General features: G+C 48.8%; 1 protein-coding gene across 2 annotated transcripts; it reads left to right on the forward strand.

Annotated features, from left to right (window-relative positions):
* The first annotated feature begins 1,840 nt into the window (after window positions 1-1,840).
* LOC137165225 (zinc-binding protein A33-like) lies at window positions 1,841-16,916 on the forward strand. 2 transcript variants are annotated; one of them, XM_067566397.1, is made up of 7 exons: window positions 1,841-1,944; window positions 2,835-3,109; window positions 3,831-3,926; window positions 9,067-9,300; window positions 10,870-10,889; window positions 12,852-12,967; window positions 13,058-16,916. In XM_067566397.1, the coding sequence occupies exons 2-7, from the start codon at window positions 2,837-2,839 to the stop codon at window positions 13,600-13,602; spliced, it is 1,284 nt and encodes a 427-aa protein (XP_067422498.1). In that variant the 5' UTR covers window positions 1,841-1,944; window positions 2,835-2,836; the 3' UTR covers window positions 13,603-16,916. The 2 variants fall into 2 exon arrangements, with proteins under 2 accessions (XP_067422498.1, XP_067422497.1); XM_067566396.1 differs by lacking the exon at window positions 1,841-1,944 and having other exon boundaries at window positions 2,284-3,109.
* The last annotated feature ends 4,798 nt before the right edge of the window (window positions 16,917-21,714 follow it).

Below are 21,714 nucleotides of genomic sequence, written 5' to 3' on the forward strand. Positions count from 1 at the left end.
CCCCCAGCTGTCACAGAGCAGAGACAATTACAGTAATCAGGTGGCCTTGTCCCCTTTCCTTTCAACTTCCTGACATACTGCATCTCGCTGCTTTACAGCCGGCGAGAAAGGCAAAGATTAAGGCTGCAGCTGAAACGAAATTTTCTAATTTAATGTTCAGTAGAAAGGGCAGAAAAAAACCCAATGTTGTTTTGGCCACCGCGTCACATCTGCTTCTTCCTCCTCAGGCTGGAGAATGATAAAAGATCATAATAGAGCTGTGCATCCTGATTTGACAAGATGTACTTATTTAAAAGACTGACAATGCACCACAGCATCACCGAGCACGTGCAGATTTTGACTGAAGCACAAACCTCGTAGGATCTAATTCTGCCACCCATGCTTATAGATAGACCCGCTGAGATCAACCATGAAATGGAACTCTGCAAAATTGGGTCCAGTGGGAAGCTGTATCCCACACACTCAGATGTAATATTGTTTAATCATGATTGTTGTCACCAATTTTATAAAATAAGGAGGGGCAGGCACAGCAGGGAGCCTAAATGGAAGACCATGTTTATGTGGAGCTGCTCCCCAGTACAGCACCTGACTAGGGTGTAGGACAAACAGAGCCGAGCAAATCGTTTGCAACAAGTAATTTTCTGATAGGGATTTTAACCTCTTCAGTTTGTGAGTGTCTGTGAGCAGATGGCGTATGCCGTGATGCCTACAAAAACGTCAATGTTTAGGCTGCTAACATGCAGCGACCACTGATAAATATCATCTCGTGGTTTACTTGTTCTCCCCCATCCGTCCCTGTATCTGTTGTCTCTTGATTTATCAAGATTATAAGCCCCTTCTGGCAGGGACCCACTTTTTGTCCTGTTTCTTCGGTTCCTAGCACTTATTGTTTTGTATTAGTTATTTGGAATGCAAAGAATAAATCATTCCTCAGCCAAATCCTTTAGCTGAAGGTGTTCAGGTAACGTGGTTAGGAATTTTTCCCTCCACGGCGTGGTGAGGAACATTCAGCACTGGAGTGGGCTGATGTCTGTCTGGCAGCCCCAGCTCCTGCTGGCAGGCGATGGCATGCAAACGTCAGCTCCTTTCTAAGGCGCTTTGGGAGCACGGCTGAAACGATGACGTCTGCAGGGTTAAAGACCGAACGAAACCCACCCGGCCTGCTGTGTTTCACTCTCGTGACTTCAGCTCGGAGCTGCGGGGTCGTGGGCTTTCAGTGCCCGGCCCCAGCGATGCTATAGGGCGGCGTGCTCTGGGGGGTGGGAAGTGGGCTGAAAAGGGGGGGAATCCCCCTCCAGGGAGCGCACCCGGGGAAGGGCCGTTTGCCGCCACCCACGTTCACAGGCGGGCGGCCCGCAGGCCGGGTCGGGGCGGTGCTCGGGAGTTAGCTCGGGTCCGCCAGGAGCCTGGGGGCAGCCGCCGGGCCCGGCCCGGGACCTCAGCCTGCGGCCACCATCGGAGCCGGGATCGTTGCGCAGAGCCCCGGAACGGGCTGGCCGGGGGCGTGTCTCCGGGCCCTCAGCCGGACGGGAACGGAAACGAGTTGCGGGCCCCGGGGGTGGGGGAGGGGTCCGGGAGGATGGAGGCGGGACCAGGCCAGGCTGAGGTGAGGTGAGGTGAGGTGAGGTCTGGGGGGGAGGGGCGCTGGGTTGCGCGGAGCCTCCTGTCGGCAACGGCCGGCCGAGAGCGGGGCCCTCCGGTTTTCTTGCCCACGTGACGGGGGCGGGGGGGCGGGGCTCCGAGGGGGCAGCCTGCCGGCCAATAGGCGACGGCGTGACCTGGTAGAGCTCTGCTCCGATTGGTGCAGGCCCGTGTCACTCAAAGGGGAAGGCGGCGGGCGGGTGCGGAGCGGAGCGGCGGTTGTTGTTCGTTAATGAGGCGGTGACCCGCTCCTCTCTGCGGAGCTGCGCGGGGGCGTCGTCGTCGTCGAGCGGGCCCCGAGCAGTAAGGGGGGAGGCCAGTTTGGTGTGGGGAATGAAGGGGGGGAGAGGTGCTGAGGTGGGGGGATGAAGGGGCTGTGGGGCGGGGCAGGGGCCAGCTGTGGGGTGGGGGAGGGGGCAGAGCAAGGGCCAGCTGTGGGGTGGGAGTACAGGGGTGGGGGGCAGTGCAGGGGCCAGCTGTGGGGTGGGGAGTACAGGGGTGGGGGGGCAATGCAGGGGCCAGCTGTGGGGCGGGGGAGGGGCCAGCTGTGGCAGGGCAGGGTGCACAAGACTTTGGGCATGCAGGTGGAGAGTGCTGCAGGGATCAGCAGTGCTAAGTGTGGCTGTTTCCTGTCACTGGGGGTCGGGTAGAAAGCTGCTTAGCTTGCAAGGCAGTGGTGAGCAATTTCTTTCCCCTAGCTGGAAATAGAAGTGCACCCTGTGCTGCTGGAAGAGGGCCTCCCTGGGTTCGGGGTTCCGTCTCCTACCCCCAGCTTCTGTTAGAGGCACTGGGTTAACCACCCAAAGAAGCCTCTGAGAATTGTTGCAGAAATTAAGGGAAGTGAGAGTCACAGACTCAGCCCAGCTTAAAGGAACTGACCCCCTGCCTGTACTTTGCTGCACTCCAGTAAACTTAAACATGTCTCCTTAGAAACATGGAGAAGACAGTGCACAGAGAGAGTTTGCAGATCACGGGGCCTGCTTGTGGTTTCTGGGCAGTCTTGCTGTAGCACAGAGTTCTGGCAATAAACCCTTTAACTAGCTGGCTTGCTGACGTTGCCAGAGTACTGGGTGGAAAGTGTGTCATGGGAGGTGTTGGAGATGATCAGATGCCCAGAGTACTTGTGGGGGAAGGATGTTTTTTTCTCTCTGACCCCTGTGTGAGATCCAGGAGTGTGCTGTGTGTGTACACAGGAATGGCTGGCCAGAGTCAGGAGCAGAGTCTGAGGGAAGAGCTAACGTGTGCTATCTGCTGTGAGCTCTTCAATGATCCTGTCATGCTGGAATGCATGCACCATTTCTGCAGGACATGCATCCAAAGCTACTGGGGCAAGTGCCCTCGTGTTGCTTCCTGCCCCCAGTGTCGAAGGGAGTTCTCCAGCCGCACCTTTCGCACTCATTATCTGGTGTCAGGGGTGGTGGAGAAGGTGCGGAAGTGCAGCTCAGAGGACCACAAGAGAAAAATGCAGGTGAGTCACTGTTGGCATGCCTATTTAGAAGGCATCAGTCATAGTAAAATCTGAGGCAGAGACAGCCATGCCTCAACACAGTGTAGAGCAGATACCAGACATGTCTCTTACCCACCCACTTCTCTGGGGCAGGTTCATTCAACCATGAAACCACATATGCATCCTTCAGCTGTGCAGAGCACAATGAGGATTATCTCTGGTTCTCACTGACTCTTCCCTATTCCTCTCTCTATCTCCTGGCAAGTTAGTCTGTAGTTTAGCTTTTGTGCTGCTGCTTCTCTTGCATTGCTCACTTGTTGCTGCCTTGTGACGTTGATCACAGAATTATTATTGTTTGTAATGCACAGGATCTCCGATTAGGGATCTGTTATGCTAGGTGCTATACAAACAAGTGATAAGAGACTCCCTGTCCAGCGTTTTCAAAATACACAAATGTCAAACCGCCTGCAAATTTATATCCCCATCTCTCATGTATCCTGAATCTGAAGTTCCCCCAATTCACTGGATTCATGTGTGTGTAAAAAGTCAGCTTAGCTCATAAACATGCACCTCAGGTTGGTTGGTTGGTTGTTTTTTTTTTTTTTTTTTTTTGCCTTCTAGGGAGTCCTGTGTTTAAACAGCTGCTACTTGCTCTTCTGGAGTCAGTGCCATACATGTAGGTTGCACCACTAAACTGGAAAACAGCAGAGGAGTGAAGTGGTCTCATTTTATTATTCCTTAGAAATGTCTTGAAGATGTGCTGCGAGCTCACCAGAGAGAGATGGAGAACTTTATGCGAAAGAAGCACACAGCGGAGAAGGATATTTGCAGTCTGACGGTAATGCTAGTTCTCTCAGCTACTCTTGCATAGGCCTGTGGCAGTGCCATTCACCTGGATAAGGGAAAACTGAGAGGCTACTGGTAGAGGCAGTGCATTCCCAAGAATCCTGTAATAATGTGCTGGCCCTACCCTTCACACTACTGCTGCTGCTACTGCAGGACATCCTGCCTGATCCTTAATCAGAGCTCTTCTACCTGGAGAAAAGTAGTAGAGGGGAATGTTATCAAAAGCTGTTATTTGGGGTCTTGAACAACATGACCAGTAAGCAGGCTCGCAGCTGAGACCTATCATCACTGTCGTCTTATGCCAGCTATCTTTGTTAGACTATGGGCAAAAGATTAAAATCAACAAAATAAAAATGGCTTAGCAAAAAAACCCCAGCTTCTCAGTCAAGGTAACAATGGATCTGCTGAGACACCCTTGCAGAAGGGAAGGTGAATAAGTGTAAATGCAGCGCTTACAGAGATAGCCGTGGGGTAAATTTTTTTTTTTTCAAAAGCCAAATGAGCATTATCTAGGGATCCTGAATGAAGTCCCTCATACACTCACCAAAAGACATTATCCACTTACCACTCAGAGAATGTTTCAAGAAAAGAAGCATTAAGTACTTGTTAACACAGGCACTGACTGGATTCTGATAAACTGGTGTAGTAAAGCTCAGTGAATGATAAGACTTCTGGGCTAGGCTGATGAGCAATTTAGTTCTGGAGAGTTGTCAGATTGTGGGGTTTTGGGTTTTTTGTTGTTTTTTTTAACTGCAAAACTCTGATGTGACCACAAGATCAGTCTGATCCCAGGTCTGTTTCCATGATGGAGCACTTCTTTAAATTTGGTCATTAATCTAAGCTTGTCATACTAGAGATAACATGTCCCTACAAATGCACTATAGATTCACATGTAGAATACTCGGAACCCAAATATTCTTTTCTGAGCTTTTATCAAAGTTGGAGTTAAACATTGTAACACATAGGCTGATTCGCTAAGTTACTATAGGTGAGCCCCAAAGTAATAGTGGCCACAGTATAATTACACTTTTTGGAGGAGAAAAGGTACCAAAATAGAGCACAGACACACTAAGCTTCAGAAAGAAAAAAAATGAGGAAGCTAGTTAAGAAGGCCTTTCAGAAGTAAGGAAATTTAAAATTCTTGGATTTAGTATGGGGCTTACATAACCAACCATAACAGAATCGCAAAGGGCATAAATACCACAAAACCAAAAATGAAGCAGGAAGGCAAGAAATAAATCAATATGGCTAAATGGCAGGAATGAGCCAGTTATTCAACCCAAACAGGTATCCTTGAATGGAAATCCATTCTTAGTGAAGCCAATAGAAGGGAACACAAACTACAGCAGTCGATGATATGTAAGAAAGAAAGTAGGAGGGCTTAGATGGCATTTGAAGAACAAATGACCAAAATTATAAGACTAAATAAAAAATTTAAGTGTCTCAGAAGCAGAAAGCCAGTGAGAGAATCAGTAAGTCTGTTAGACCGATTAAAGAGGATATGGGCACAGCAGAAACACTACATTTATTCTTTCTGTCTGTCTTCACCACAGAGGATGTTTGGGAGATGCTGACTACCTGACAAGGGTAGGTATGAGGTATTCTCAGAGACTGAGGTATCAAGAGAAGATGCTGAAGCCAGCTGAGAAGTTTAAATGCAAAAGTCACTAGAAATGAATAGTTGCACTCAAAAGTTCTGGAACAATATGAGAATGAAATATCTGGGCTGCTAAGAAATTGCAAAATCTCTCATTTAAAATCAGCTGTTACCCTGGAGGCTAGCAAATGGATCTGTTTCTTAACTTTATTGGTCTAACTCCTAGGGTGAGCCTAGGAGTTAAAGACTGTAAATGTCATTGTAGTAGCAGGGAAATTATTCATTGAGACAATAAGTAAAGATAGTCATAAAACATTTGGATTAACGCAGTGTGATAGGAATAAACCAAATATAGCTTCTGAAAAGGTAAGTATCTTCAGTCAACTAGAATTTCTTGAGCTTGTCAATAAAATATGAGCCAAGATGGACTGGTGGACATAAACTTTCCAAAAGCCTATGACAAATTCTTTCCTAAGAGGCTATTAAGAAAACTAAGTAATTATAGTTGCATAGATTATAAACTCTCCAGTGCAGGTACAGTCTTCGTTCTATGTTTGCCTAGTGCACAATGGGATCGTGGTCCATGATTAGAGATCCTGGGTGCTAGAACAATACAAATAATGGAGTGAGAGGCAAAGTACTGTTGTAAATAGAAACTGGCTAAGAGTCAGACAGCGCAGGAATGGGAACTAAATGATCAGTTTGCACCATGGTGAAAGGTTAGCAGTGGGGGTACCTAAAGGGTCCAGGCTAGGACCAGTGCTGTTTTATATATTAGAGATTTGGAAAAGGGGTGAGCAGTGAAATGACAAAACCAGTGGTTAGCACAAAATTATGTAAATCAGTGAAGATGAAAGAGCTTTAAAGGAACCTAGGCAACCTATGATTCCCTAGGCAAGCCACATGATGGCAAATGATATTAAGTGTTGACTAATGCAACATAGCAGTAATTGCACAATGGAAGCAATAATTTGGATTCTGAATTAGCTGTAATCACTCAGGAAAAAGCTGCAAGGCTCATTATGGACCTCTCAGTGAAAGCTGCCATTCAGACTGCAGCCACAGACAAACCAAATAATGGAGGTGAGAATAATACTGCGACTGTTGTGACTCTGTTATAAATCAACAGTGTGTTCTCATGTGGAATGCTTCATTCAGTTCTGGTCACCTCATCTGAAAAGAGAGAGCACATATAGAGGGGCGCAAGGGAGTTTCAGAGACAGGCAAGGAAAACAGTTAGGGGCCAGGCGAGATTTTCTTGTGATTGTAGAGAGACTGAGAAATTAGAGCTGTTTAGAGGAGCTGGGGGAGAGAGAGAGACATGCTGAATGCTATATAGAAGGCAAATAGAATGCATCCATTTACCCCTTTTCGTAAGACAAGAACAAGGGAATGTTTGGTGAAGCTGAAAGGCTGTATGTTTAAAACTGACAAAAAGCAGTAATGTCTTACCTGACTCAATAACCCTGTAGAATTAATTGTCCTAAGATAGTAAGCATATCCCTGCCATTTCAGATGCAGAAGCTCAGAGCCCTGCTGCAGCTCAGGACATCAGACTAGGGGTTAAAATTTTTCAGACTTCAAAGTGACTTAGGAGACCAGCTCTCATTTTCCAAGTTTCACTTTGGGGCTTAGGCTCTTAAGTCACTTAGGCCTCTTGAAAATGTTAGCCTAGGTCTAGAATTTAAGACCAGTAGGTTGATTACTCCCAGATTGTCGTCACAGCAATTTGGATAAGATAATTGAGTTCAAAGAGGTAATTTGAAAAGGTTAGTTCAAGTGACTTCACTTCTGACCTTAGTGGCATCCATATATCCCAAAGCAGGATTCCAGCGTTGCTTCTAGCAGGGAGGGCTGGAGGAAGGCTTCCCTTCTATCCCTTCTCCAGCTATGTTACATTGATTTCTCTAATTAAATACTCTAGTAAAGACAGCTGTGTTGTGCCCCTCTCCCAGCTGCCCCCTGCCCATTTTGAGTCTTAATCCAAAGAGCCACTCAGCATAGAATAAGGCCTGCTCTACCCCTAAAACTTAGGTCAACCTCGCAACATTGTTTGGGACTGTGAAAAATTTTGCACCCTGTGCAACATAGTGAGGTCAGCCTAACCCTCACTGTAGAATCAGCTAGGTCGATGGAATAATTCTTCCATTAACCGAGCTACCACTAGAGTGATGCATTAACTGCATCAATAAAAAACCCCTTTCGTAGCTGCAGCAAGTGTCTACACTGCAACATGTAGCTGTAGCTGTGACACTGTTGCACTTGTAGTGTAGACCTAGCCAAAACGTGTGCCTACAGCAAAGCTGGGTGGCCTGCAAGCTAAAGTCAGCTGGTACAGAAAACAAATGCTAATTGATGGTGCTTTAACAATTTACTAAATTCCTTTGGAGAAAATAATTTCTTTATGAAAAAGTTCTATAAAGGCAGGGGGGCAGCACTCAGAATATCATCCTTAGGGGACCCATATACCATTTTGGCTTCAGGCTTACTCTATCTGGATACATTCACCCTCCTGCACCTTATCCATCAGGGCCCAGAGTACTGATTTCACAGGAGAGTCTCCAGCTTTGATCGAACTCTTCTGCATCTCAAAAAGTAAAAATAACTATCTCTGGTGGTCTGAGCAAGTCACTGACTGGGGGTTGCGGATTAGACCTCTGCCACGGAGCTGGCAAAACACTCAGCAATGGCCATGTGGCTGGTGTGCCATGATCACGACTTATCGTACTGGCTATAATTGTCTCACTGTTATCCAGTGTTTATTTGTATCCACCTGCTATATTTCATCATATGCTTACATGATGTACTTTAGGGCAGGGACTGCATTTGCTACTGTCTTATAGCTTTATATAGTTCTCTGACTGGGGCCTCTCTAGGCACTGACATTTAATAATACAGAGATATAGATAAAATAGCTGGGTGCAGACTAACCAGAAACAGCCTTTATCACTTTTCAGTCTTGATATTGGGAATGGCTAGAAGTAGCAGTTACTGGACCAAACAATCCATATAAAAAGCAGGGTCAGCCTTGATCCAATCTGGCTAAGCAGGTGAAGTTAGCTCCTTTGCTAATGCCTTTGGATGCCATTGCACTTTCAATGACCATCATAGCCCACCCCAGCATTGTCCAGAAGTATATAATGGCCACAAAGAGAACTTGGACTCATGTGACCATTTCAATAAGTAGGTGGTGTGTTACCATAGGTTCATGTTCCAAACATTGCATGGACAAGTAGCAAGCCTTAGCTATGCAAGCAGAAGTTGTATGTCAGTGGAATTACATCAGTATGATGCTCAGAAATGGTTTATTTTTATATGTAAAAAACCAGGTGTGTGTATCCTGTTTAAAAGGTCTGTGCTTAAAAGTGTCCCATGCATTGCTCTTCCTGTGGATCCAAACCATTCATTTTTATTTTTATCTCCGTTCCTCTACCCCTCCTCTCCCTCCCCTGGTTTTGGAGATTTCTGAAAACCTATAGGAAATTGACCTACAATCCTTTTCACTGTGTCTTTTATGGCATTTGCCTCTGCCCAGAAAGCCTCTGGGGAACTGAACTCTAAGATTCGGAGAGAATTTGAACGACTTCATCAAATCCTGGAGGAAGAGGAGAGAGTTGTGTTGATGGAGCTGGCCAGAGAGGAGGAGCAGTTATTTTTCAAGCTGAGTGGGGACATCATGCGTCTGGAGGAGGGGATCTCAGAGCTGGGAAAGAACGTTCAGCACATACAGGAAATTTTGAATAAGACGGGAGACTCATTACTGCTGGAGGTGAGATTGCTCAGCCAGCTCTCAATGAGTTGAGGTTTGGGGAGAAGGGTGACAGATGTTAGCGGGATGCTGACACATGGTAGGGAGAACTCAAAATCTGAATCAGGAAGTTGGAGAGGAGCAGAAGAAAATGTCAGTCCTACAGTACAGTACCGGGACGCTAGGCTCACACATCTGAAAGGGAAGAATCAAGGCAGGGTCAAGATCTACAGTACAAAGCTGTGATCCATGGATCATGGGTGGTCTAGAGCTCTTTCTATGGCCTGTACAAAGTTGTCTGGACTCCTCTTTTCATCTGCTGAATGACATTATAGGAAGATTAAAATACATTTGAATAGTTCCCTAATTACTTTTCCATGTAAGCAGTTGCAGAGGTTGCCACAGGGATGTTTTGTGATTTTGGATGGGAAGGGAGGAGGTCATTCATGAGACAAGTTCTCTACTCACAAGTAGTCTGTACTGGGGAGACATGTCGGGACCCTTAGGCTGGGTGAAAGGAGCGATGGTGCATCACTGAGCAGCATTGCTAAGCTGGATCTACCAAGGCTTTTGTTACAATGAAAGATGGTGATTTCTTACTCTTGGTAGCTATGAAGAGCTGGGACCCCAGGTGAGTGCATGAGCTGCTGCAGGGAAAGCGGGCTTCTGTGGCACTCTGTTCCCTAGCACGGATGGGTTGCAGAGAAAGCATTGATGGGGCCACGAAAGCAAAGCTGCAGTACCCAGGCAGCTCGCTTCTCTTTGATTGTGCGGTCAAAAGTACATTTACATTCCATGCCTCCTGCCCCTCCCCATTGTGACCAGCAATATCTCCAATTTACCTAATGGAAGGGGAGAGGGCAGATCCGTGGCACTGTTATCTTAGCAGGTGCTCAGGTTAAGAAGAGGCTGACAAGGTGCAGTAGAGGGTGAGAAGAGATTGACACCGCTCTCCCAGTACAGGAAAGGAGCCCCAGATAATGAAGATAGACTCTGGTGGCTTCAGGTATATAAAGGTGCACTCAATTTATTTAATAATAAAGCAAGTGCCTTTACCTATCTCAAGTTCCCAGAGCCATCTGTATCCTTTGGAACCTATCTCTGTAATCACGCTTAATCTTTCTTCCCATCTCAGTCATAGAAAAAATCCTTTGAGCAGAAGGAAATTAGTCCCAAATAGTGTCAGGCAAATGAAAGTATACAGGGGAAGGAGAGAGAGAGAGAGACTGTTAATGAGCGAGTGAAACCGCTCCTGAGGTTGACACTTTATCAGACACACACACCCCTGCAATTCTGCATCTCACTTGCACTCTTCTGGATCTTATTCTCAGTCCCTGGGAATCATATCTTAATCCTGTGGAGGAAAAGAATACAAGTACCTTAGACATGTTCGGAGCCTTCCTTTAAAACAACCTTGGTTTATATACACACATACTAGCATAGTCCATCTCCTATTGGGGTCCAGTTGGGCTGGTGGATTTATCTTGTCTACGTTCGAGTGGAGTGGCAAGAAAGAGGGCAGTTAATTTATTTGTGCAGCTGTACGAATTAAGGACGGCAACTGTTAATTTTCTCTGCCTTTCATTGCAGGTGGAGAACTTGGCAATCAGGTACGTGACTGAAATTTAACAAGCTGCTTCCCTTTTCATGAGGCTGTTATCTCCCCTCCTTGGCTGGGGACTATGGGAAGAGAGCTGTTATCTTTTTTTGTTTTTAAAGCATTATTAATTGTGTAGCAGACCATTGGCATGGAGCCAGATGTGGGAAGAAGGATCCATCTCCCAGCAAGCATCAGATGCTCTCATATGAAAATGCTGGGCTCCTGGGGCTAGGTTCAGTGGAAGCAAGGGCTATAGTGGAAGTGGTAAAACTGTTGCAGGTACCAATTTGGATGTGTACAGTGAGCATGAATTACTTCTCAGGGAAAAATGGAGAGCAGTTACGTCAAGTAACAGGGTGGACAAGGCCATGTGTGAATATGGAAATGTTGGTAATGTGTTATTTTGATGCATGCCTCCGTTCTCTGTTTTGTGCTGCTATACACTGACTGTGAAGGCAAGGTAGAAGGTGTTGGACTCTGGCAGCCAGCTGGCTGGAGACCAGAGTCATTAACAAACTGATTAGAGGCTACACATGTGAATGGAGGATCCAGAAGAGACAATGGAAACCCTGGTGTCCAGGACATTCACACTTGGTGACCAACAGCCAAGCAGAAGGACTGTTCTCCTCCTCCTCTCCCCCCCTTCTCCCTCCCCCTCCACCCCACACACACACACACACCTTTCTGCAAAGAAGCAGAGCAAAGTCCCCAGCTGGAGAACAAAGGGGAAAGGTGCCAGGTGCCTGTGTGAAGAGAGACGGGCTCTCATCTGGGACAGACACAAAGGGGCAGAGACAGAGAGAAGATGGTTACTACAGCAGCATGGCTTATGGGAGTCCTGGCTTTGTCCAGTCTGAATTCTGGCTTAACCTTTGCTTCTCTTTGGTGACCCAAGGGCTTTCAGATTCTGTGGGTCAGAAGACTCATAAATTGCCACTTTGCTTTGAGAAGGCCACAGATACTTACTAAGAGCATTGCACCCCGAAGGGGAAAAGGACAAGCCTCCCACAGGAGTCTGGCTTGTTGGAACCTGCTGCAAGAAGCCACGGAGAGGGCTCGCTGGCACCTAAAGACCTAGTTTGAGACACGAAGGCCATGGGTCTGCCGCTGTGACACCCTAAAGGGATCACTCCCAAGGGACTGGGTACAGGCTGCAACATAGATGACCCTGTGAATCCATGACACCCTGTTTAGTTGCCTTTACTGTTGTCCTCCTCTCTGCCCCCTCAGGACCAGCCTTTCAGCACTTGGCATAGCTCAGAGGAGAGGAGGCAGGTGTAAAATTGAACTTGAGCCACCTGGGCTGCTTTCAGATCCTGATGTCTCTAGGCACAACTTAGAACAGCCTCAGGGCAGATCTGAAATTGTGCCAGCTGCCACTGGCCCCAAAGGGGCATTTGTGCCCCTTTCCCCACTCTCTGCCCCATAGGGACTGCTGCAGCAGGAGGCTGCTTAGGCTGATTCTGGCTGCTTTGCACTGCCAGAGTGGGGCTGAGAACACGGCCAGTGGTGGGTCGTGCTTGTTTTGCAGACCTACTGAATGGTGAACCAGTGCGTATTGCTCTGCTTTACCAGCCACACAATCACATCCATCACTGCTGAACTGGGCTCAAGGACTTCTGGGGGGCTTGCTCTGGTCTTCTCCAGGGTGTTTCAGCCAGTAAGGGAGCAGGGAGAGAGGACAGCAGCCATCTCAGCTTGGAGGTTACTGTGTATCTACTAGTTGCTCTGCCCTCAGACTGATTTCCTGTTTAATCTCCCTGGCAGGATGTAACCACCCCCCTGACCTTTCTGGTACGTACCTTGCCCCGTTAAGTCCATTTACTCCAGTCTGTTGCCTCCCACTGAGGCCTCGTTCCTAAAACACCCCATTCTGAGTCCTCCGTTTTAGTGGGTTTTACTAATGGCTTTGTAAAAACAACAGGCTTCCTGTCTGGACCCGCCTCACTCTTGCCCCTTCTTGCTCACCTAGGCCCCTGGTGCATGTGGAAGCACAGCCCACCCTGGACATAGAGCATCACAGAGACCGGTACAGCGGCCCCCTGCAGTACATCTTCTGGAGACACATGCTGCAATCAATCCACCCTGGTGAGTGTGACACGGTGCAGAGTCCCCCGACGTGGAAATGTTGGGGTGGAGAATCTAGCAATGCTCTGACAAATTCTAACTCTGTTGTAGCTCCTGCCCCACTGACGTTTGACCCTGAGTCAGCCCACCCTAACCTCATCCTCTCCAAAGACCTGACTGCAGTGACGGAGAGCAACAGGCGCCAACCTGTCAGCAGCAGCCCCAAACGTTTCCAGCAGTGTGTGAACGTGCTGGGCTCCGAGACCTTTGACAGTGGGAGCCACTACTGGGAGGTTTGGGTGGGTAGCAAGACCAAGTGGGACCTGGGGGTGGCAGCGGAGTCTGTGGACCGGGCAGCCAAGGTCAAGCTATGCCCTGAGAATGGATATTGGGCACTTCGTCTGAGGAACGGGACGGAGTATTGGGCCACTGCCACCCCATGGGTGCGCCTTGCCCCGAGGAACTGTCTCCGGAAGGTGGGGGTCTTTCTGGACTGCAAGGAGGGGAAGGTGGCGTTCTACAATGCCGAAGACATGGCCCACCTCTTCACCTTCCGCCAAGTTGCCACACGCCGATTCTGCCCCTTCTTCAGCACCTGCTTCAGCGACAGCAAGCTGAACATGGAGCCCATGAGAATCTGCCACCTGACGCTGTAGGGGTGATGCAGGAGGGAGAGGGAGGCAGTCAATCTCCCAGTAAGCCACGCAGATACAAAGAGACAACACAAGGTCCTGGGAGCTGGTGTTTGGCTATAGCTGCTGCCGCTTGGACTCCTGGAATAACAATCACTGGCTGGAACAGCTCAATCGCCTCCCCCCTTCGCTAGTGCCTGACCATCGACTGAGTGAATGTAGCAACGGTGGGTGGACTCAGGTCAATCCAACCTGTAAATCCCAAGCCTGTAGGGCAGAGTCAGGGAGAGTCTCTCCATTTGTGGCTTTACCCTCTGGGGAAAGGGGAAGTGACTGAATCTTAGTTTCCAGGGTTTTCTCTTCCATTCCCTGCCTTGGCATGGGGGCGAAGGGGACTTGGACTCTCACCTTAGCAGCTGAGCTCAATCCATAGGGTATTGTGCGCTGAGTTTCGCCAGACTTCCTCCCACCAAAGAGATGGTGCAACTCACTGCCCTATGGGCCCTGGAGCACTCTCGTGCAGCAACCAGTGACACAGGTGAACACAGCCTCCTCTCAGCAGCCGTTTTGGTTCAGCCTGTGAGAAGCTTCAAAGGAAACTAGGCAACCTAAGTGAACAAGGACTTGCCCAATGGAAGCAATGATTTGGATTCTATTGGTTATAATCACTCAGGAAAAAGCTACGTTCCTGGGCTCGTTAGGGACTACTCGATAAACAGCCAGCTTCACTCCTGCGGTTTCAGGGCTAGAACAGGCAGGTAGCAGTAAGGTGGTAAGTTCTGGGACGTTCATGGTCAGAGGTAGGGCCTGTTGAGTCGGGTGCAGTGTGGTGGGAATTGCAGCTTCATGACCCAATGGACAGCGCTGGCTGTCAGTGGGGAACAAGCATTGGATGGGGGGTGGATCTTCAATGACTTGTTGAGGTTTTGCTGCTCTTACTATATGAATTTGATCTGTGAAGTGGACACTGTTTATCCTAGTGCCAAATGTTTAGGTCTCAGGTTGCTGGGATGTTACAAGCACTGAGGAGCCAGTGGAGTGGAAGAGTAGGTGTAAGCTTACTGACCTCTGCTCCACCCCCCATATTCTATGCACAAACTGTGTGGCCCTTAGCAGCAGTGCACTACCTCTACTGGAACAAAGGGGAGGGCTCAGTCCTCCCTTTTCTACCGGGGAGCAGAGGACTGTCACACTCAGTGCTGGGAGTGTAGCAGGGCAGAGTCTTAGGGACTCTAGAGAGCAAGGTAGAGAGTCTGGAACTTCCTGAATGCAAAACTGTTGGGAGGAGGAAAGAATTCCAAGAAGGCCTCCTAGACAAGAGACTTTCTATCTAGCAGATGCACTGGCAGGACCAGGGTTCTGGCCCAGGTGGCAAAGAGTCTGCCAGGAATTAGGCACAGTGGTCCAGTGTACCTAGACCCCCGCTCCACCGTGGGCCTGGAAGCAGCTGGGACAGCCAATGAAGTGTGCTGGACGGATCCAAGAGGGGCCAACTCCAACTCCAGTGGGGCTCCCTCCTCCAATGTCTCTGCTTCCTGGTGAGACTAATGAATTTGCCGGTGAATTTGTGACCTTGCTTCTTCAGATGATGATGATGAGCAGATGATGATGTCATGCACAAGCCTTACGACAACTCTTGCAGGAATGAGCAGTCTTATGATCAGGAATCAACTTCAAAAACCAGTACCTGTGTCAGCAGGAGAGACAGCACTCGGAAACCTGTGTGGGGAGGTCTGTGTCTCTAGTGTAAAGACTCACAGTTATGGCAGCACCCTGTTCTAAGTGGTGGCTGGCATTGGCTGAAGAGTCCTTTTGACACATGGAGAACATATGGTCCAATGGTTAGAGCACGGGACTGGAAATTGAGATGCCTGCATTCTGTTCCTGGCTCTGCTGCTGACTAGTTTTGTGGCCTCTGAGCCTCAGGTTCCCGACCTGTGAAATGGTGGTGGTAGGGGAAAGCAGTGTTTGCAAAGCTTCCATTTGACAGGTGCCCTTCCGGGCAGAGTTATATAGGTGGTGCTCATTCAGGGGTCGGGGGGTGTCTGCTGTTATCACGCATTGAACTCTCTCCTTCCCCTTTAATCAGTCTGAGCAGTTTGCATTTTGTTCTCAGTGGCTTGTTTGGTGCTATGGCCATTGTCTTTCCCTGCTCCCCAAGTGGAGAGGGGAGCTGAGCTGATGTGGGAGCGCCTCTTGCAAGCATTGCCACTCTGGGTTATTGCCTCCCCGTCACATGCCTGCCGGCAGAAGTCAGGTCTGTTCCAGTGCTGCTCTGTGGGCCATTTGGGGATGCAAGTTTCTGATCAGTTTAGATTGTGCGCCCTTCGGAGCAGGGGCAGTCTTTTTGTTCTGTGTCCAGCACCCACAACTCTCACTGAAATCAATAAGAGGTGAGATCGCGGCAGCTCCCAAAAGGCACTCAGTGCCTTGCAGGATTGAGCCCTGTGGCTGCTGGCAGAGAGGTTTGTTTGGGGGTTTAGGGAGACAGAGCTCCCTTGCTGCTACAGCGTGGGTGCTGCAGTTCAGGTGCGTTGGCAGTGATATGGGGGGGGGCACTAGGGCTTGAGTAGCAGGAGTGCTGAAGTTCAGGCTTGGGATACATTGGCGCAGATGGTGGAGGGACCTGAGGGCGGAGTAGCGGGAGCTGAAGGGGAAGGCTGGGATGCACTGGCAGAGCTGTGTGAGAGCTTTTGTTGTGCTGGCTGGTGCTGTGTCATGTGCTCAGCTATTCAGTGCTGTGACCTTGAAATTCATGTAAACTTAAAACCTTTCGCTACACAATCCCCTGCAGGAATGTCTGCATTCTGTGGCCAGCACTTCTGATCCCCAGCCCGTGCTCTGCTCTCACATCAGTGCTTGAGCAGTTGGTACGTCGGCCTTTCATCTAGTGTTGATGCTTGAAAAATGTCTTAATCCCAGCTGTGGAATTTCCTTCTCTTGAAGTTTGTTTCCTCAGAGGATAGGAGGGAGGGGTTCCTGCTACTGCTCCCTGCATGGGAAGAGGGTGGGCCAGCAGAGGGCACTCTTCACCAAGTGAATGCTCCATTGCTGACAGCCCATCATAATTGCTTGTGATTTATATACTGTACTCATAGCTATTAAAGCTTTTTAGAAACAGCTGCATGCTGCCATAGTCTTACTGTCTCTTCAGCCATATACTCAAGAGATACCGCCTCGCCCAGTTGCAGAAGTGATGCAGGTGATGGGAGAAGAGGAGTGCATGTAACCTGCCCTGCTTTTTGGTAGTTCTGCTGATAGCTTGTTACCCTGCGATTTGGGCTAGACTCTGATTATGGGTTCTGGGAAAGAAGGGAGGGTGATCTTGAACCGGAAGGCTTGGAAGGGGAACCTGAGGCCCCTATCAGCAATGACCTTTGGGTTAGGAAAGAATCCATCCCAGCACTCCCTAAGCACAAGATGATGATGCAGTGAGAGGATGCTGGGTAATGTGGTTGTCTATGTTCTTGCTCCCCAAGACTCTTATGCTGCCTGTGTTTTCAGGAAAATTTCTTCAGCAGGGATTAGAGCAGAGCATCCCGCTACCCACCCTTACCCAAACCCCGGGGTTGGAAATCTGAAACTGCTTGCCAACTGCTGTCCCTCTGTTGTAGCCTTGGTGGGCACCTTCCTTTCCTTTTGGTAAGTTGCTTGAAAACCAGATGCAACTGTGATTGGGTTGCAGTCAGTGGGTGGGTGGAGGGGAGCGACTCATGCCTCTCTGGGGAGCAGATTTGGAGTGACACTAACCGGAAGATGTTTTCGGCTCCTGGAGGGAGAGCTGCATCTATTCTTACTGCTGCTGCTCTTGCATGTGGGATACTGGCTGCATCCCCAGCTGGCTCAGTACCTCTCCTCTGTCAACAGCATTTCCAAGAGAGGCAGGAGACTCTCTGATGTGAGTCTCACAGCCAAGCTGGCCGTTCCAGGCCTCGCTGGCAAGAGCGGTGTGTCAGTTGGCAAGAGTGAGCAGGCCTGAGGGTGAAGGAGGGAGAGAATTGTTTAATGTGGTGGAGACGGTGGGTGGATGAGGTTGCCATAGTTATCTCCCCATAATCCTACTGAGTTCAATGCAGTGGCCAGAGCCAATATAAGATCATATAGCCCCAGGTACTCGATGGAGCACACTGATTCCTGATCCTCACCGGCTTGTTTCTGGCTTCTTGTAAAGCTTCAAATGCCCATTGACAGCTGTTTTACAATTTCGTGCCCTCGTGATTAAGGACTAGGGGTAGCTGGGGCTGTTCAGGAAGCCCAGCTAATATGTTGAGACTGCAGTGGTGTGTATCTGGTATCCGGCACACTAAGCCTCCCTTCGCTAGGAATGGTGAGAGCCATTCATTTACCGGCCACCTCTTCTGTTCCTCTTGTCTGTTAAAGGATGGGGAAAGGCTCTTTGTGTCATGAGGGAGGTGCCCCTGACAGGCACAGTGTTGTGGATTTAGCATGGGGCTGGACTCCAAAAACAAGGGGCCTTTTTGAGATCTAGCATTAAAGGCTCAGCAGTGGAAGGGACAGATGTTACATGGCCCTGGTGCGACTGCTTCTTTAAGGAGCAGTTAGTAGAAAGGCAGCTGTAGCATAGGCTCAGAGGGATGAGACCTAGAGCACAATCTGTAATTGCCTGTAGGAATGGGACCCTAGCTGCAGGGGAGTGCACTTAATGCAAGAGTCCCTCTTTGCTGCCGCCTTGTTTGTTTTGCCCCTTCCAAGAATCAAGGTCTCCCTGGTTAACTGCAGCGCTGAGTCCCATGATGCACTCCTTCCCCCTCTACCTTCTAAGCTCTGGCTGTGTGCACAGCGCTGATCCCAACCAGTGTGCTCTGCCCCTGACCGTGCTGGAACAGAACTAGCCCCCTCGGAGCCTGCTGGCCACAGATGAAATAAAAACAGAGCAGCAAAGGCTTGTCTGTTTGAAATCTCCTGCTGCGGGGGAGAAATCCAGTTCCTGGGGATGTTTTGTCCGTGTGGACTCTGGCAGGATCGGAGAAAAAGTGAGGACAGTTTAATTCTAGCAGAGTTTGGCTTACACCCCCGCCCCCCGATACTGCACTGGGATTAACTACCAACCTACCCTCCTACTCTAGACAGAAAAGTGGCATAGCTCTGTCGCTTCAATGACGGCTTAACAGGCGCCGGCAGCATCGCTCTGCCTGTCCAACACAAATCTGCAATAGTTTCACTATGAATCTCTTTCATATCTGCCATCTGATAAATGCAATCCAAAACTCTGCAGTGTAATACGAGTGCGACTTCTCAGAGCATCCCACAAACGGGCACTGATCCTCTCAGCAGCTCCGGCACCTAGCTGGATATTACAATCCCCATTTTCAGATGAAGGATCTGAGCCGTGCAGGTTAAAGGGCAAGTGAACAGCCAGTCGCTGGCTGAGCTAGCAGTAGAGCCTACTTGGAAGTGATTAGTGCTGGGGGAAATAAAATGGCACAAAGCGAACGTTGCTGGGGCCGCGTTCATTCATGTGTCACAGAATAGCTGTTGCCATTAGCACAGCATGTCATGAGTTCTGTGTCCTTAATGCAGCCTGTAGCTAGCATTCCAATGACAACAGGCTGTACCTTGACTGCATTCGCGCACACGATCACGCCTTCTTGCCCCGCTCAAGTAACTGACTCTCTCTTAGAATAATAAGGATTCTCAGTGTGAGATTTTCATGTCTCAGTCTGACTCCTGTCCATCATGTCACTGCTGGGATGACCGCTGCACTGCGCCTAGTTCTGGGTTTGCGATCCAGGCAGCTGGCAATAACAGGCTGCAGCTCCCCATTGGGTCTGCTGAGTCACCAAGAGCATAATCCCTTAATTCCAAATGTACGCTGGTTTTAAACAGCACGTTAAAGGGACCGTGTGCTCCCTGCTGCTTCCCCTCTCGGCGCCTTGCTTCTCACTGCCCACCTGCCTCTTTAAGATGCTGCTGTTGGAATGAATCTGCAGCATTGGGCCATGCCTTGCCAGATTACACGAGGGAGGAACCTCAGTACAGTTCCCTCCCCCCCCCACGCATGCAGCCCCTCCCCCCCCAAATTAGCCGCTCTTTGTTATAACAGTGATACTTAGCAGCAGCTGCATTATGCTACAGTGTCAATTCTCTGGGTTTTTAAAAGGGGTGGGTCTTTTTTCTTTGGCAAATGGAAAAGCCAGGCAAAGGTTTCACGCTGTCCGTCAGGCAGAGGCCGGGGAACCAGGATGACGAGAGCAGGGTCTGAAAGGTGATCACCAGCTCTGCAGCGCGTGGCAAATATTCCACCCTTGCCAATGCAAGCTCTGCCTGCACCAACATGTTTTGTTTCCGGTGGGAGCCTGAATGCCATGGAAGGTCTCTGACTGCCAGCATCCCTTTCTCTGACCCTCCCAGCATGGCCTTGACCCATACCCTCTTCTGTGAGGAAGGGACTGAAATGGCAACAGCCCGCACTGGGGGCCAGGAGGAGAGGAAGCACATTGAAGGCCCTGCTGGGGTCACTGTCAGGAAATGAGACACTGGTGGGGATATGACACTAGCATTTGTAACTGTCCATGGAGTGATTTGCCTGTCCCAGGTGATGCGATAATTCAGGGTGTATAACCTCCTTTTCTGGGTGATAGTGTAATTCAGGACACACTATCCTCCCTGCAGGCAGGCAAGGTGGGTGTAACAGACAGACTCCACTGCAGGTTTGCTGTGGTCTGCAGTGAGTGGCAGGCAAATTAGGCATATTTTTAAAGCATGTAAAATGCTCCTCTGCGTCTCACTATTGCTTCATGTGCACTATTAAAATCTGCATGATACAACAGTGCCTCGAATCAGCATTACAAACTCACCCCCTACTGCTCTGCTTTATGAAAAATACATTTTACTAATGAATTACAACAGTGCAGAATAACGATAAAACACAGACACAACAAGAACAAGCAAATAAGACAATGAGCAAGAAATAAAAAATGATCCAGTGCAGTTATGTGGCTTCTGAAAAAAAGACATTAAATACTGTAAGAACAGCATCAAGTGGATGAAGAGAGAATCTTGGGCAGTAAGACCATAGTTACCTGCTTCTCATCAGGGATCTCACGCAAGTTTCTGTATTGTTACCCTCTGCTGTGCAATATCAGTCTTCCATTGGAGGAGAAATTGGTGCAGTGATATTAGTATAACTGGTTTATTTATAAATGGCATTCAGGCAAAGCCCCTTCAGAAATCTCAGCTCCAATACCATGCCAGGAATCAACTCTGCACCAAAAATGTCCTCTAGTTAGAGAGAAATAAGGCAGAGATCAAATGTTGTTGCTGCTTGCAACGGCACCCTTGAAGAAGAAAATGCATCACTAAACTAACCATAATACGATATGGCACTTTTTGGAAGCCTATGTGCTGCTCACTCACTAAGAAAAAGGATGTGTAACAGCAGAACGATGTTCTGAAAAAAAAAATCGGTATTGCAACTGCCAGAACGCATACAGACTGCATATCACAATTATTTATTTGTACTGCTGTAGAACCTCCTCGAGGTTCCAGATCCATTGCGCTAAGCCCTGTCCAAAGACAGAGTTAAGAGGCAGTCCCTGCTCCAAAGAGTTTACATTCTCTATGGACAAGACAGACAAAGGGGGGGGGAGAGAAAGGAATAGAAAGGGGACGTGGTTTGAAGGTCACACAGCAGATGAGTGTCAAAGAACCCAGATCTCCCCAGTATCACAACAGTGCCTTATCCACTGAAAAACATGCCCACCAACCCCTCTTCTCCCCCCCTCCAAAGGAGTGTAACTACGTTTTTTTATATATACTCAATTTCCCACCAATTACCCCAGAGCCGTCTGCTCCTTAGCATCTCACTTGTATGGTGTAAATGCCATCCCAACAATGGCAGAGTAGGGAGTTTGTAAAAAAGGAAACCCTCCCGAGAGAAACATCCTGTAAACAAGGCAACCCTCCTATTAGCAGTGTCAGCCTACGGCTGCAGTCACTGGGATTTGGGTGGAAAAGTTGGACCCACCCCAGACAAGATAGTTTAAAAGCTCACTGTCAGTTCGAAGGTGTGGTTGCAAAGCGTGACAACAGCAGGTTGAAAGTCCCATTGCAGCCAAGGGGATGTCAGCTAAGGGCATGAAGCAGGGTTGCATCCAACCGGAGAAACCGTGCAAA

The sequence above is a fragment of the Emydura macquarii genome, unplaced genomic scaffold, assembly GCF_026122565.2.
Source record: "Emydura macquarii macquarii isolate MOO-44397 ecotype Brisbane River unplaced genomic scaffold, CSIRO-AGI_Emac_v2 contig_2768, whole genome shotgun sequence".
Taxonomy (NCBI): Eukaryota; Metazoa; Chordata; order Testudines; family Chelidae; genus Emydura; species Emydura macquarii.